Below are 15,025 nucleotides of genomic sequence, written 5' to 3'. Positions count from 1 at the left end.
TGGAGGATTTGTCGACTCAAACCCATATAAAAATGCATTGATAGACCATTCACACTCATATTCATACATTACAGCATTTAGAGCCACCAGTCACATTCATGTCTTTGGGCTTTGGTAGAAAGCCAGCGATTACCCACAATACCATGGGGAGGACAAACATGTTTTGGCCTGGCTTCACACCCACAACCTCCTCCATAGATGCATTTCTTATTTCAAAAGTTTGTGCCATAAATGTTTTTATGAAGGTCTGGCCAATGTCATCCCTTGCAGATTTGTCTGCATACATATAGTTTCTCAGACGTGCAGTGCAGACTTTCCCAAACATGAACTTTAAATAGGTTAAGTAACACTATACATTTAGAGATTATGAGGATTTTGATTGGTCCTTGAGACACTCACCCCCTCCTGTCTGGAGAAGAGGCTGAGACACACGCTTAAGCTGGCGCTTGTTTCGCCGGACAACTCGCAGATTTCTTGCATTTTTTCTGGAGGAATGTGGATGGAAACTCTGCAAAACAAGGAAACGCACGGTTAGCGACATTGGCACTGAAACAGAAATAACAGCTAAAAGCAGATAGACGGTGCAATCAGGGCTCAATAAGCAACAGTAAACATCAGGTGACAGAAACAGATGGAGCAGGATGTTAGAAAAGCTTTTGTTCATTTACATTTGCTTTATGTTGCATATGGAAACATTAATCATGAGCCTTATGTTCCTGTCCATTAGCGGATCGGTGTCTGGGATGTTTCACATGTTTAAATAACACAAATGACAATTAAATAGATTTACGTCCGAGCAGCTCGTCGTTTTTCAGCATCGACATGAAGGATGCCACCTCCCTGTCTAGTTTCTTCTGACTGACGTCGGCTGCCTGTGAAAGACAGAGCAACAAGAACTTCAGAAAACAATCCCTTGAAATGTGTTTCTGTCTTGGGGATGTTTGCGAGAAATGAGGTGAACAAAAGGTTGCAACAAAGGGCGGTGGACAAAAACACAAAACAAAATATATAAAATGCAAATGAACGTGCTGCTGAGACCCTTTCTTGCAATGACTAAAACACTTTAGTTCAAGGCAGAAATACCCACTGAGCCAGAGCCATCACAGCGGGAGAGGCAAAGCCGGAAAGTGCCAAGGACCCAGTATGTGTTGCCTTAACCAACAAATACTGCATTTATGCAGTTACTATGAACAATGCTTCCTAAAATGATCATATAAAATCACAATAATGTTCTTTGTTGACACTTACTATGTTTGAACAGTTGCTTCTTGAGGCTATGGCTGAGGTTGATGTGGGATTTGCACAATTTCTTTGTCTTTCGGACTCCACGGTTCCTGTTTTGGGCCCCTATAGAGCGTATTCAGATGATGTCATAGCATGGCAGCTGCAGAGCAACAATTTGTTGTGAAACTCTTAAAGAGTTCAGTTTAGAATTAAAACATTTTTTGTGTGTTGGCATAATGGATCTACAATGATATATTTTCAAGGTCCGATTAAAATAAATGTCTGCATTTATTCATATCATCCTTTGGAGCAGTTCTCAAACAATTCTAGATTCTAATTAGAGCGCATTTCATTTAAGCGTCAGTGATGTATGGATGGAATAAAAAAAATAAAAAAATACCATCATTGCTCAAATAGAAATAATCATAAAAACTTTTAATTACATTCCTGCATTTCATAAACTACAGCAGCAGCAGATACAGTTTTGAGCTCTGACCGTCTGATCTCAGCCTTATTTACCAGTTGTTTTGTTTTATTATGAAGGCTTATTAACTAACAGTAGCACATGGTTACTTAATATGTGCAAACAAAAGGACGAACTTGAGCACTCCCGATCACAACGGTTGGACTCGATATGACCACAGTTCTGCCACTGCTCTAGACACATTGCAAAGGTTACATGAATTCTCTGTGATAATTATGTTTTTAACAAGTACAAAGCCTCCTCACTGAGCCTATAAGCTGCTGTGGACAGCACAAGCCGTAGTAGTAGCCGCAGTAGCTTTAGCGGGTGCGTTCAATAAGCCTGCTATTATTCATTTCTTATAGGAAATTGCCAGTGGGCCAGACCAGATTGTTTGGCTGACTGGATCTGGCCCCCGGGCCGCCAACTGAAGAGGCCGGATCAATAGAAAAGGCTCTGCACCGAGCCATAGAATCTAACAATCTCGCCATAGTAATAAATTTACGAAAAGGAATAATTTAGTAAGTGAAGTATCGAATACATCATTGATACAAATTCCCTTAAAACCGTCTTTAATCAAACATCGTCTGGATCCACAACATATTTTCTAATTTTGGCTTTGGCCCATTAATTTAAAAATGTTGTTTGCATCTGTATGTTTTTGACAAACCTGTAGTGACTCTGACAGTTGTCCGAGTGACATCATGTCCTCCTCGTCCTCCGTCTCGCTGCCCTGTTCCTGGGAGCAGTAGTGAGTGCTATAGGCCGAGTGCTCCTCCACAGCATCCAGCCAGGCCTGACAACAGCAGAACACAGAAAAATGAAGACACAACTTTCTTTATCGAGCTTACCCTGTAGCCACAGAAAAACAGCAGGGTGTTTGTTGGGCTTGCAATCAGAGGAAAACTGGCGTTCACTTTTCTTGTAGCCTCTGGATCGTTGTGCGCCGACACTTTGAAGTGATGCACACTATCATCAAAGCACTTGAGTGTGAAAAACAGTTGTCTTTGGCTCAAATCTGTGAAAGCAAAGACAAAAAACAAACTGGTCACTAGTGCAAATGTCACATAACACAGTAAAAAGAAGTAAAACAGGCAGACGTAATTATAAATCCATTCTGATACTTTCTTCATCCTTAAATATTCTTTTTTTGCTTTTTCTTCATAAAGTATTGACTACAGTATATCCACATCAAAGTAGCAATGCAGACTTTATGAAACGCCTTTTTTATGCCAAGTATAAAGACAGTGCAGGCCTCCAGTAATTCAAGCTCAGTGAGAGAATTTTGGAGGTTCACATGAAGAATGTCTGTCCACAAATAGTGAAAATCGTGCTTGTGTCTTGTATGTAGCTTCGTGCAACCCAAGTTAAGTTGTAGACATAATGCATTCTTAAAGGTGCATCATGTAACTTTTTATGTGAAAACCCCCCCACACTTTTTATTAGTATGTATTTAACCTTTAAGTGCCCCAGTTGTTGTATGAATAGTTAGCATAGTGTCTTTACTTTCCATCACAGAGGCCTCCATGACGCTCCAGGATCAGTTGTTTTTAGAGTTTCTGGTAGGTTTTCTCTGCTGACAGACCCTCCCACCAGAAAACCAACAAAACAATTGATCCTGGAGCAGTGTAGAGACCACCGTGTGAAAGAAAAGGCGCCCAGCTAACCAACCAGAGTCATTGAGTCGATAAAAGGTCAAGAAGTGACTTCCTGTTTTGATCCAGCATGCCAAAATAAAAGAGCACAGCTCGTCTCATTGATCAGTTCAGCAGTTACTTGCAACATTACGAGTATATAATTAAAGACACACATTTGAAGTGTTTTGTCTGTTAATAGTTGGGCAGAAAGAAAGTTGAACTAATGAATAAGATGGTGCTCTTATTTTGGTGTGCTGGATCGAAGTTATGCCGTATTGAGTCAATTACACATAAATCTCCTAAATCTCCATTGTGAGCGGAATTAAGTCCTGTTTTAACTTAAAACCTAAACCTATTGTATTTTCATACATTTGCACATGGCTTGATTTTATTTAAAGTAAAGTACAAAAAAAGTGAACTTACCAAACAGCTCGAGTTAGTGAGAGATTTGCAGCCTTGCCTTTTGACATTGGCCACTGCATCTGACCTTGTTTGAGGCAAGAGAGAGAGAGACAGAGAGATTAATGTTTTTTTCTTTTTTTTCTTAAAGGCTCATTCGATCCCGCAGCTGATAAAATCTCAATTGGGATACAGTGCGTGGAAGACGTCTATTTTTAAAACCAGCAGCAAGTGTCTAATGAAAAGCGGAGACCTTTTCATATGTCAGGTGCAGCGATCAAAGACAACGTGACAGGAGATACGTACTGTTTGGAATACCAAGACAAGACCCCATCCTGCAGAACGACCCAGTACGAGCGCCAGCCGAAGAATCTCGAGCTCTGCAGTCGACACGGGATCACACCTTATATAAAATTGTCAAGCTATATTTTCATCAGTATTATGACTCCTTACCTTCCAGAGAGGCCCCTCAAATTTCTTCACATGACGAGTTGTTCCCTGCAAAAAGTTGAGATTGGATTATAAGCGATAGCGTGTTGATAATAAATATGTATGGAATAAACAATGTGTTACGTTTTGTGGTTTTAATATGGAAATATGCAATAGCAGGAAAATGTTTCAAGTAGTTATCTGTGCTGGGCTGTTTTTTGAATTCAAGACTTTTCGCCTCTCATCCATAAAGCTTCCTACTTCAAGCTTCCCCCATGTGACTGAGTTCCTCACCCTCACTCTCAGGCGCTTTACATATCAGGTTTGGGGCCCTAAAACTCTAATACATGCAATTTCAAATGGTAGATAATAGCATAGATATACATAAAGGCTAGATGTCTTAAGGCAGGTGACTCTTAAAGAGGGGGTATTATGCTTTTTTCAGCCACATAGCACCAGTCTATGGCACACTACAATGATGACGAAACCTTCTGTTGGTCTGTAAATGCAGTAAATTAGAATAACTGCCTTGTATAAAATTGCTCTTTCAAAATGGCGGTAGCGAAAGACTTGAAATAGGCCCCTGTCTCTTTAAGAACCTCTGACCCTTTCCGACACGCCCCCTCCACACGCTGTCTGTGGCATCACAACACTGCGCTCGTTGTCTCAACTGTATTGAAACTACGATCGGTGCATTTTAATTTTTATTGTTGGAAAGGAGCTACTGTTTATCACTTTGTGAACAATGGCCACACAGGATATTATTTGGAGACAAACCTTCCACACCGGACGCTTGGAAGGGGCTCTTGCCTGAAAAATAACTGCTGTTTGGAGGCTCTCTCTTTGCATCTGCCCTATGGATCTCTAACTATACCCCCATGGACGACACCAGGATCTGCAGGAGCCCATACGATTCAAAGACGGACATTATCTGTGCAGGTGGACAGTGGTTTTTCGAGGTTACCCGTTAGCTTGTTATAATCGACTACAGCTCATTGTTGATGAAAAGTCTGCAATAAACCACAAATGTGTAAAGCCAGGCTCATTGTGTGATCATCGTAAAGGCTGCTTCAAGTAGTTGCCTGCTTTATTGACGTTATTTGTGCATAATATGCTGCCTGTTTTCAATGAATGTTGTGAAGGTGAAGGTTGTTAGCTTGTCGTGGCTAATAGTGCCTTAGCTCCGGGAGAAAACCACTCGGCTACGACTCACTGTAGATGAAATGTGAGCAATAAACTACACAATCAACAAGCCAGGCTCCGTGTGTGATCATCATAAAGGCTGCTTCAAGCAGTTGCCTGTTTTAGTGACGTTTTCAATGCATAATATGCTGCTTGTATTCAGTGAATTTTCCCGTTAGCTTGTCGCGGCTAGCTTGTTAGCTCCGGGAGAAAGCCACTCGTCTATGACCCATTGTAGATGAAATGTGAGCAATAAACTTCCAAATCAACAAGCCTGGCTCCGTGTGTGATCATTGTTAAACGGTTCTTTATGTGTGTGGTGGTTTTATTGACTTCATTTGTGCATATTTCTCGTTTTCACGTGATGACTCGAGGTTTAGCTTAGCATTAGCTTTCTCCGGAGGCTCTGTGCATCATCAAGGCCCAGCGCAGAACCAGACACTGAAATAAGCGTTCTTGTCACCGGTTTTAATCCTGGGTGTTTCGGTAACAGAAACACTGATGTGTGTCTTTGTAAAAGTCTGCTGTGGCTCCGGTTCACAACACATGAAGCTAATCCTCCATGATGACTCTGTTTACATCTTAGGGCAAGACACTGCGGGGAGGGGGTTCTGCTGAGGGGCAGTGGTTGGTTACTCGGCTGGTGACGAAAGGTTGGAGGCGTATCCTGGAGGTCGGAGGCGTTTCCTGAAGGAATCAGGCGTTTTATCCCTAAAATGGCTGCCATCGGAGTTTTTACAGATTACTCGAAAATACGTGAATGTGCTAAGGCAACACTTCAGGCATGTTTTTAATGAGGGAATGACTTAATAACATGATGTAAAGCTTGAAAAAGTCGATTTTGCATAATACCCCCCCTTTAAGAGTCACTTCCGGCATAACGGGCGGCCATCTTGCCACAGGGAAGCTTTCTGGCGAGCTCAAGTAAGTGAGTGATCAGTACGAACACAAATCCTTATATCTCGCTGAAATCTTCACGGATTTACAAACGGTTTGGTTTCTTACAAACGTTATTAACGTGGCTATAACTGGAACATGTTTAAATAAAGAGTTTCTTTTTTTATTCATATGTATGCAGTGTCTTACCTACAACCCACAACAAACTCGGTAGAAAATTGACCAAGTTATGGTTATTTAAAAGTACATGCACCATAAAACACAATGTTATGAGTGAGCGAGCTCCCTGTGGCAAAATGGCCGCCGTGTGAGGACGTCGCCCTCCATTGGCCAGCAGCGCGTATGAGACATCTAGCCTTTATATATATCTATGGATAATTTTTTTATTTTTTATTTATTTGTTTATTTGACAGGGACAGTACAAGAAAACATTGCCAACTCGTTGGCCGATGTTCTGTACATAAGGCGTCTAGCCATCGGCTAATTTGCAGCCTCCGTCCCTGGTTAGGCTTTTGAAAAGGTTTATAAAAGAACAGAAAGATGAAAAATCAGTGAAAAGCATCAAACAATACAACAATAAAAAGAAAGAAGAGAAGACATATCTGACCACTTCCCATCCCAAGTTCAGCCTCACAGTTCAGTGCTAACATTTTTGTTTGTTCTTCAGCCACAGCTTCAGCTTTTGTGAGAAAAGTCTCAGGTCCATTTGGGACTTTAACTCCAGCGGCAAAGCGTTCCATAACTGAGTCCCTTTCACTGAGAACGCAGACTGACCCAGAGCAGTTTTGCACCGTTTCACTCTGCAGTTCCCGCTTACTCCAGCTCTGGTGCTCACTCCTTGATTAGTGTATTTTTGTACTAATTGACACATTACAGACGGAGCAAGACCATTAAGACACTTGAATATAGTTTTCATAAAAGAGAAACTGATGAAGTTATCAAATGTCATCATTTTGTATTTTTTAATAATAGTGCAGTGATGCCACTTCATTGGTTTTTGATCAAACACCTTTAGTGTTTGCTTGTAGAGTGATGTTAAAGGCTTTAGGACAGATTGTGAAGCCTGGCCCCAAACGACTAAACAATACGACATATGTGATAAAATCATAGCATGTAGATAAACTCGTGCCGCCTGAGTTGATACACAAGATCTAATCATACGGAAACAATTTAGATTTGTCTTGATGGTCTTAGACATTTTCCTGACATGGGCATCAAACTTCAGTTTAGAATCTAAAATAACCCCCAGATACTTAAACTCATCGACCTGCTCGATTTTATTTTTGTCAATATTAATGTTTAGATAATTTGGGGACTTTCTCTTTAGAGAGAAACACATGGCAACAGTTTTAGTATAATTTAAGGTCAGACAGTTGTCCCGCAGCCACTGAGATATGCTGACAAGCTGCCTGCTCAACAAGTCTGAGGCTTGCTTCGGGGAATCTGCAGCTACATAGATGATTGTGTCATCTGCATACAATTGGCAGCTGGTGTTTTTGCAGATTTCCGGTAAATCATTGATGTATAAACAGAACAGCAAGGGGCCCAATATTGACCCTTGTGGTACACCTAATTTACATTTTTGAATGGTTGATTTGACACCATTTATTTTTACACACTGTTGTCTCGATGTAAGGTATGATTCAAACCATTTTAAAGCTTGTTTGGAAAAGTTTAGTTGTTTCAGTTTTCTCAAGAGTACTTGGTGGTTTACAGTATCAAAAGCCTTTTTAAAGTCGAGAAATACTGCTCCCACACATTTGCCTTGATCCAAACTAGTTTTGATGGTTTCTGTAAAGTGACATACAGCCATCTCAGTGGAGTGCTTTGGTCGAAATCCAAATTGTTTAGGATTTAGTAGACTATGTTCCTCCAAGTAGGTCATCAACTGTTCAGTTAATAGATATATATATAAACACCGGCCTTCATAAATGACCCCCTAGGAACGCAGCCAGGAACTCTGCAAAGGAAACTCGGTATCGCTTTAGATTAAGGTGCTCATTAAGTATTAATAAGCATTAGTAATCAGTTTAGGGTTAGGGTAAGAGTTAAGGTCAGGGATAGGTTAAGGGTTGGCTATGAATAATGCATTGGTTTTATATAGCGCTTTCCTGGACACTCAAAGACGCTTTACATTGCACTATTCATTCACTCCATACTCGGTGGTGGTAAGCTACTATTGTAGCCACAGCTGCCCTGGGGTAGACTGACAGAAGCGAGGCAACCAGTCTGCGCCATCGGCCCCTCTGACCACCACCAACCACTCACTCACGCATTACATTCGCTAGGCTTCCTGGTGTTACCAAACGGTGTCCCATCCAAGTACCGACCAGGCCCTTCCCTGCTTAGCTTCCAAGGTCTGACGGGATTGGGCATAGCCACGAATAACTGTATTATTAATGGCCTATTAGTATGTTAACAGATAAAAGTAGAATAAGCAGTATGTTAAAACTTTATTAGCATATTAATAATACATTTTATTATTTGGAGCCTTTCTTAACACTCAAGGTCACCTTACAGTTAAAAGAGGATAATAACGATAGCTCGTTAATTAATTAACTTATTATTAATAGTTATTAATTCCTTATTAGTACAAAACGAGCACACCTTAATATAAAGCGGTTCTCATTTCCACCATCGGTCTCCTGGACCTCATGCTCATATCAACCCAATACAGATGATTAATTGAAAACAGTTTCTACAACAGAAAACGAATGAATGATGTCCACCACCACTCACAGTAGATTCAACCCAGGCTTCCTGGTCTTCCCAAACGGTCTCCTATCCAAGTATCAACCAGGCCCTTCCCTGCTTAGGTTCCGAGATCTGATGGGATCGGGCAAAGGTGACATGGCCCTAATATACAATGTATTTGCTGCTTTAAAAATATAAAGCATAAATAAAAAAATAAACCCTCCACACTGATCACCTAAATCAACCTAAAACTATAATTTGAGGCTATTGTTTAGTAAATAATTGATCATATTAAATTTATAAATAAACAAACTAATTTTGTTTAGTTTATTTTATTTTATTTTATTTATTTATTTGAGCAGGGACAGTGTACAATATACATTAACCTCAAAGGGAGAGATGCATTGTGCTTGTGCTAATTTCCACCTGTAGTCCCTGGGAAGACTGATGTCAACAAAGTCATAAAAATACTAATACAGAATAATACATTTCCTCAAAAACAGCATTAAAATCAACACACACTTCATTCATTCCAAAGCATTAAATTGCACACTCTTGCATACACACCAATTACAGGACATTATGGGAACAAGTTTGTTTTAAAATAGGCCATTTTTTAGCCTGGTGTGAAAAAGTGTTAAAATTTACACATGTGGCCAGCTCTGTTGCCAACATATTCCACTGCTTGATGGCCACACTGGAGAAAGCGGAGCTGCGGAGTGCGGATTTAGACTGGGGGGTCCTACACTCGCCCCGAACAGTCGACCGAGTCATTAATCATTTCTTTATATCTTTTTCTTTTTTCTTTTTTTTAAGTCTTCTTCTCGAAAATAAAACTCAAAACTAGATTGGGATGAATACATCTTAAAACACGTAATATGTATGTGAAATTGTATATTCAATTTCAAGTAGCCTCGCTCACAGAGTGCCAATGATGCAGTGAAAAAAAACAACAACCCTAAATTTCCCTCTGTTATAAAGCATTAGGCTGCCCTTTTCAAAGCATCTGTTTCTTTGATAGTAAATAGAGTCTGCACTTATTCAGTGTTGACAAGTGGCAATTTTGTAGGTGGTCCAGCTCATGTATATCTGGATGTCTTTAAATATTTGATGTAGAGATATGCAAATGTGCAGTCTGCCATACATACTGAATCAGAGACATTGTTAGCTTGAGCAAAAGCACCACTTAAGTGCATAGGCTCTTTAATTATAACAGCATTTATTATTAGAGTCTGAGGCATCGCAGTCATCACAGAAACAGTCTTTTAAGGCTGATTTGTGATGGTAAATTACTCAGCAAGAGTGCATGCTGTGAAGTGCCAAATGCTTAGACATTGCTAAATAAATGTGACACTCCTTCATTACATTTTTTAATAAATAGTCGAAATATCCTGAAAAGCACAAGCACTAATCTTTTGGCTGCGTGGTTTTCTTATCCCCACATCAGCACATCGATCTGGTCACATGTACAAAAAGGGTGAACAGACTTCCTTCATTGAGTGAGCGCCACATATTAAAACATGCCACATTTGAATCAGATCTCAAATTGTTTAAATTGGCTCAGATGGATTGCAGTACACTTGCAGTAACGAGCTGATTTAGTCTGATAAAAAAATATGGATATATGATATGATATGGACACCCCTGATCATTGAAGTATACAAAATTTGTATTTTAAATTTCACTCACAAAGTCGACTCACCCAATTTATGTTGCTTTCAAGGACTTGCTTCATCACAGCGTCATTGGCCAAGTCCAAGGCTGTTTGGCCTGTAACACACATACATGCAAAACAAATCAAGTCAATGGATTATTGACAAACTACATGTTCACAAACTACAAGCCCAACACAGTTCGAGGCACATCAAGATTGATCAGGTTGGACAAATTGTATTTATTTGCTATTAAATCTGAGGCTACTGCCAGTATTCAACAACTTGCAAAAATAGTAATAATAATAATAGTACCTTTTCAGTGGGTTTTAACACAGGATTTCCTTTGTACATTTCTCCACTAGTGCAAATGTGGTCATGTAGACTGAATAACTGGAGACTTGATAACACCCTGAATACTGTCATTTACTTAACATTGCAGTAGCACCACCAACATTCTACATTTGGCTCACAATATGTATAAATTATCTTGGTTTCTGCAGAGGGTTGTCTTTGTGACCTGATATGATCTTTTCAGCTTCATTGCACAATGAACAATATCACAGTATCAGAGGTAATTTGGCGTTATTGCCATCATTGTAGGTGCGTCATACCCTGCTTATTGTTAATGTTGGGACTGGCTCCGCTCTTGAGCAGCTTCAGGGCGCACTGCTTCTGCCCACGATAGGCTGCACAGTGCAACGGCGTGTTACCCAGCAGATCCGTGCAGTTGATGTCTGGAGGCTTCTTCCTGCTGAGCTGGAGCCAAACGCATGCAACAAAAACAGACGGGCGGAGGAGAGGGTTATTATTCAGGAGAACACCCAAGCAGAACCAAGCCTGTTTTTTGTACATCGCTAGAGCAATTAGACCAGTGCATTTCTGATACTCGTTGTTGATGCTTTTGGCACTTTGTGAATTTATAAAGTCTCACCAATTACAAAGATGGTACAATCTGAATAAGTTAAGTTTGAGAAACACTTGGCAATAGAGCATTTACTTTAAAGTTTGGGTTTGAAGGATTTAATCTTAATATTTCACAAACATATCCCACTTGTGTCTCTCGATATGAATTCTTTTTTTCCAAATTGATAATATTTTACTGATAACAAGCGTCAAGTGAGGCGTTCAAGTATCTCAGGGTCTTGTTCACGAGTGAGGGACGGATGGAGCGTGAGATCGATGACGGATCGGTGCGGCGTCGGAAGTGTCGCTGTATCGGACTGTTGTGGTGAAGAGGGAGCTGAGTCAGGGGGCAAAGCTCTTGAGTTACCGATGGATCTACGTTTCCACCCTCACCTATGGTTATGAGATCTGGGTAATGACCGAAAGGACCAGATCGCGCATACAAGCGGCCGAAATGAGTTTCCCCCGCAGGGTGGCTGGGCGCACCCTTCGAGATCGGGTGAGGAGCGCAGTTACCCGGGAGGAGCTCGGAGTAGAGTCGCTGCTCCTTCACCAGCTGAGGTGGCCTCGTGAAAGACCCAGGACATGCAGGAGGGACTATGTCTCTGGCCTGGTGTCGCCTCGGGGTCCCCCTAGAACAGCTGGAGGAGGTGTGCGTGGATCGGGAAGAAAAATGGATGGATGAATGATAACAATTGCAATTTATTTGCACATGGAGCCTTCATCTTCTGTGGCACAACTTTATGAAACCTTTTATGGAAGCTTTTAGCGTGTACCCCTGTAATCGTAATTGTCCCGAAATATTTTTTTATTTGATAGGGACAAGTGAGAACAATCAACATGTAACACGCTACAACATTTACAGCCGAGGTTAATTTGCAATGTCCGTCCATAGTCTCCTTTGTCTTGATCCCACTGTCCTTGTATAAATTAGCACATTAAGTCTTTTTTTCCCTTATTTTTTTTACTAGTATACATTCCCTTGCAATTTCAATTCAGCCTCACCGACTTGATCTCCAAAACATCGAACAGCGGTGCCTCTGATGTACTCACTCTTAATCCTATCCATCCTTTTCACCAAAGAGAATCGCAACACCTCCAGCTCTGCATCCTGTTCTTTGATCTGGATGCCACTGTATTTAAACCAAGCCACATGGCCCAAACTCTCAGACACAATAAAAATATGTTAAGGTATAAGATTTGCCCCTCACTAATTGGTTTAGTGTGGACAGGTCTCCTTCTCGTGCTGCATCCAAAAGGCTCTCTTCCAGTTTTCGCTCCTCCGTCCTCTCAGCCGCTGGTATTAATGATAAGGTTATCATTTATACATAAAACCTCAACTTTTAACTACATGTACTGAGGATGTATTGATGTGTCAGGTTTGTGGCTGTCTCACCTTCTAACATGTCTCTGATCTCTGGGTTTTGAGTGACATCTTTGGGAATCTGTGCGGTCCCATTGATGACTGTTGCACATGCATCATAGTGTAGCAGCTGCATAACAACCTCCTAAAACATGCATAGTTTGATTAAACGGATGAATATGTGTATGCATATATTAAATTCAAAGCCATTTTAAACTTTCACCTTTCGACCTGTGAAGGCAGCTTTGTGTAGTGGTGTATCACCGATGTTATTGGGCAAATTAACATCTGCCCCCGCCTAATAGAAGACATGCAAATATTATTACCCTTGGGTTTGTCAACAAAATCAACTTTTATGAGAAACATACCCTAAGTAATTGCTCCACAACATCTTTGTGTCCAAAATAGCAAGCCAAATGAAGAGGTGTCCATCCTAGATTAGATTTACTCTTTCCTAAGAAAAAAAGAAAAGAAAATGTGTATTATTCATGCACATGGATCACAAAAATGCAGGATGTTATATATCTTATGTAAATCAATTGTAGATTAAACAGTTATACAGTAGGTCCTGCACGAGATCATTATTTTTAGATGATATGGATGACTTAAAGAAAAAAGTATGCATTGTATTGTATTCCTTATACAAACCATTAATCATTAGCAAATAAATGCTAAAGCAGGTATCCTAATGTGTTATATTGGAAGTGCTTGTAATAGTAATTACATCAGAGTGGAATGAGAAAAGTACAGACAAATCATCCATCCATCCATCCATCCATTTTCTTCCGCTTTATCCGGGGCCGGGTCGCGGGGGCAGCAGTCTTAGCAGAGATGCCCAAACTTCCCGATCCACACACACTTCCTCCAGCTGTTCTGGGGGGACCCCGAGGCGACACCAGGCCAGCTCGGAGACATAGTCCCACCACCGTGTCCTGGGTCTTCCACGAGGCCTTGTCCCACTAGGACATGCCTGGAACACCTCCCGCGGGAGGCGACCAGGAGGCATCTGAAATAGATGCCCTAGCCACCTCAGCTGGCTCCTTTCGACGTGAAGGAGCAGCGACTCTACTCCGAGCTCCTCCCGGGTAACTGAGCTCCTCACCCGATCTCGAAGGGTGCGCCCAGCCACCCTGCGAAGGAAACTCATTTCGGCCGCTTGTATTCGCGATCGTGTCCTTTCGGTCATGACCCAAATCTCATGACCATAGGTGAGGGTGGGAACGTAGATCGATCGGTAAATCGAGAGCTTTGCCCCCGACTCAGCTCCTTCTTCACCACGACAGACCGATACAGCGACCGCATCACTGCTGACGCCGCACCGATCCGTCTGTCGATCTCACGCTCTATCCGTCCCTCACTCGTGAACAAGACCCCGAGATACTTGAACTCCTCCACTTGAGGTAAAGACTCCCCACCGACCTGTAGAGGGGAAACCACCTTTTTCCGGTGGAGAACCATGGCCTCGGATTTGGAGGTGCTGATCCTCATCCCGGCCGCTACACACTCGGCTGCAAACCGCCCCAGAGCGTGCTGAAGGTCCTGATTTGTTGAAGCCATCAGAACAACATCACCTGCAAACAGCAGAGATGAGACTCTGAGGCTCCCAAACCGGACACCCTCCGCTGGCTGCGCCTAGAAATTCTGTCTGTCTGTTATGGTAAATGGTAAATGGTCTCAACTTATATAGCGCTTTTCCACCTACATTAGGCACTCAAAGTGCTTTACAGCAAGGATCCACTCACCCATTCATACTCTCATTCATACACCAATGTACGCAGACACTGGGGGCAATGTGGGTGAAGTGTCTTGCCCAAGGACACAACGACAATGTGCACTTTCAGGAGGTGGGATTCGAACCCCTGACCTTCCGATCATGAGACGACCCTCTCTACCATCTGCGCCACTGTCGCCCCTGTTGATTTGTCTGTCTGTCTGTTCTAGACAGACAAATCAACAGATAATAAACTGCCAGTATGTTGTGATGATATATCATATATTCAATAATGTAGTTTAGCTTTTGTATAACTGTGTATTACCCGTCTAAGCACTGGCTCATGACCATGGATCTATTATATTAAAATAAATAAATAAATAAATAAATATGGCATTTATCAACTTCTTGACTGCCTTATATTAGAGATAAGAATATTATACAACTATAGTTTTGTTGGCTGAAAAA

At 41.4% G+C, this 15,025-nt stretch overlaps 1 protein-coding gene across 1 annotated transcript; it reads right to left on the bottom strand.

The window, feature by feature from the left end:
• Positions 1–231: 231 nt before the first annotated feature.
• LOC306977034 (oxysterol-binding protein-related protein 1-like) lies at positions 232–13,252 on the bottom strand. Its single transcript, XM_079575189.1, is given in 15 exon segments — positions 232–508; positions 791–872; positions 2,358–2,483; positions 2,605–2,684; positions 2,687–2,699; positions 2,703–2,705; positions 3,748–3,811; positions 4,030–4,103; positions 4,177–4,221; positions 10,628–10,695; positions 11,192–11,336; positions 12,695–12,780; positions 12,880–12,991; positions 13,070–13,144; positions 13,215–13,252. Coding segments are annotated over 13 exon segments (963 nt in total). The 5' UTR covers positions 12,983–12,991; positions 13,070–13,144; positions 13,215–13,252; the 3' UTR covers positions 232–434.
• Positions 13,253–15,025: the final 1,773 nt, after the last annotated feature.

Source organism: Gobius niger, assembly GCF_951799975.1.
Source record: "Gobius niger genome assembly, chromosome: 17".
Taxonomy (NCBI): domain Eukaryota; kingdom Metazoa; phylum Chordata; class Actinopteri; order Gobiiformes; family Gobiidae; genus Gobius; species Gobius niger.
This window is presented reverse-complemented; position numbering and strand designations above follow the sequence as displayed.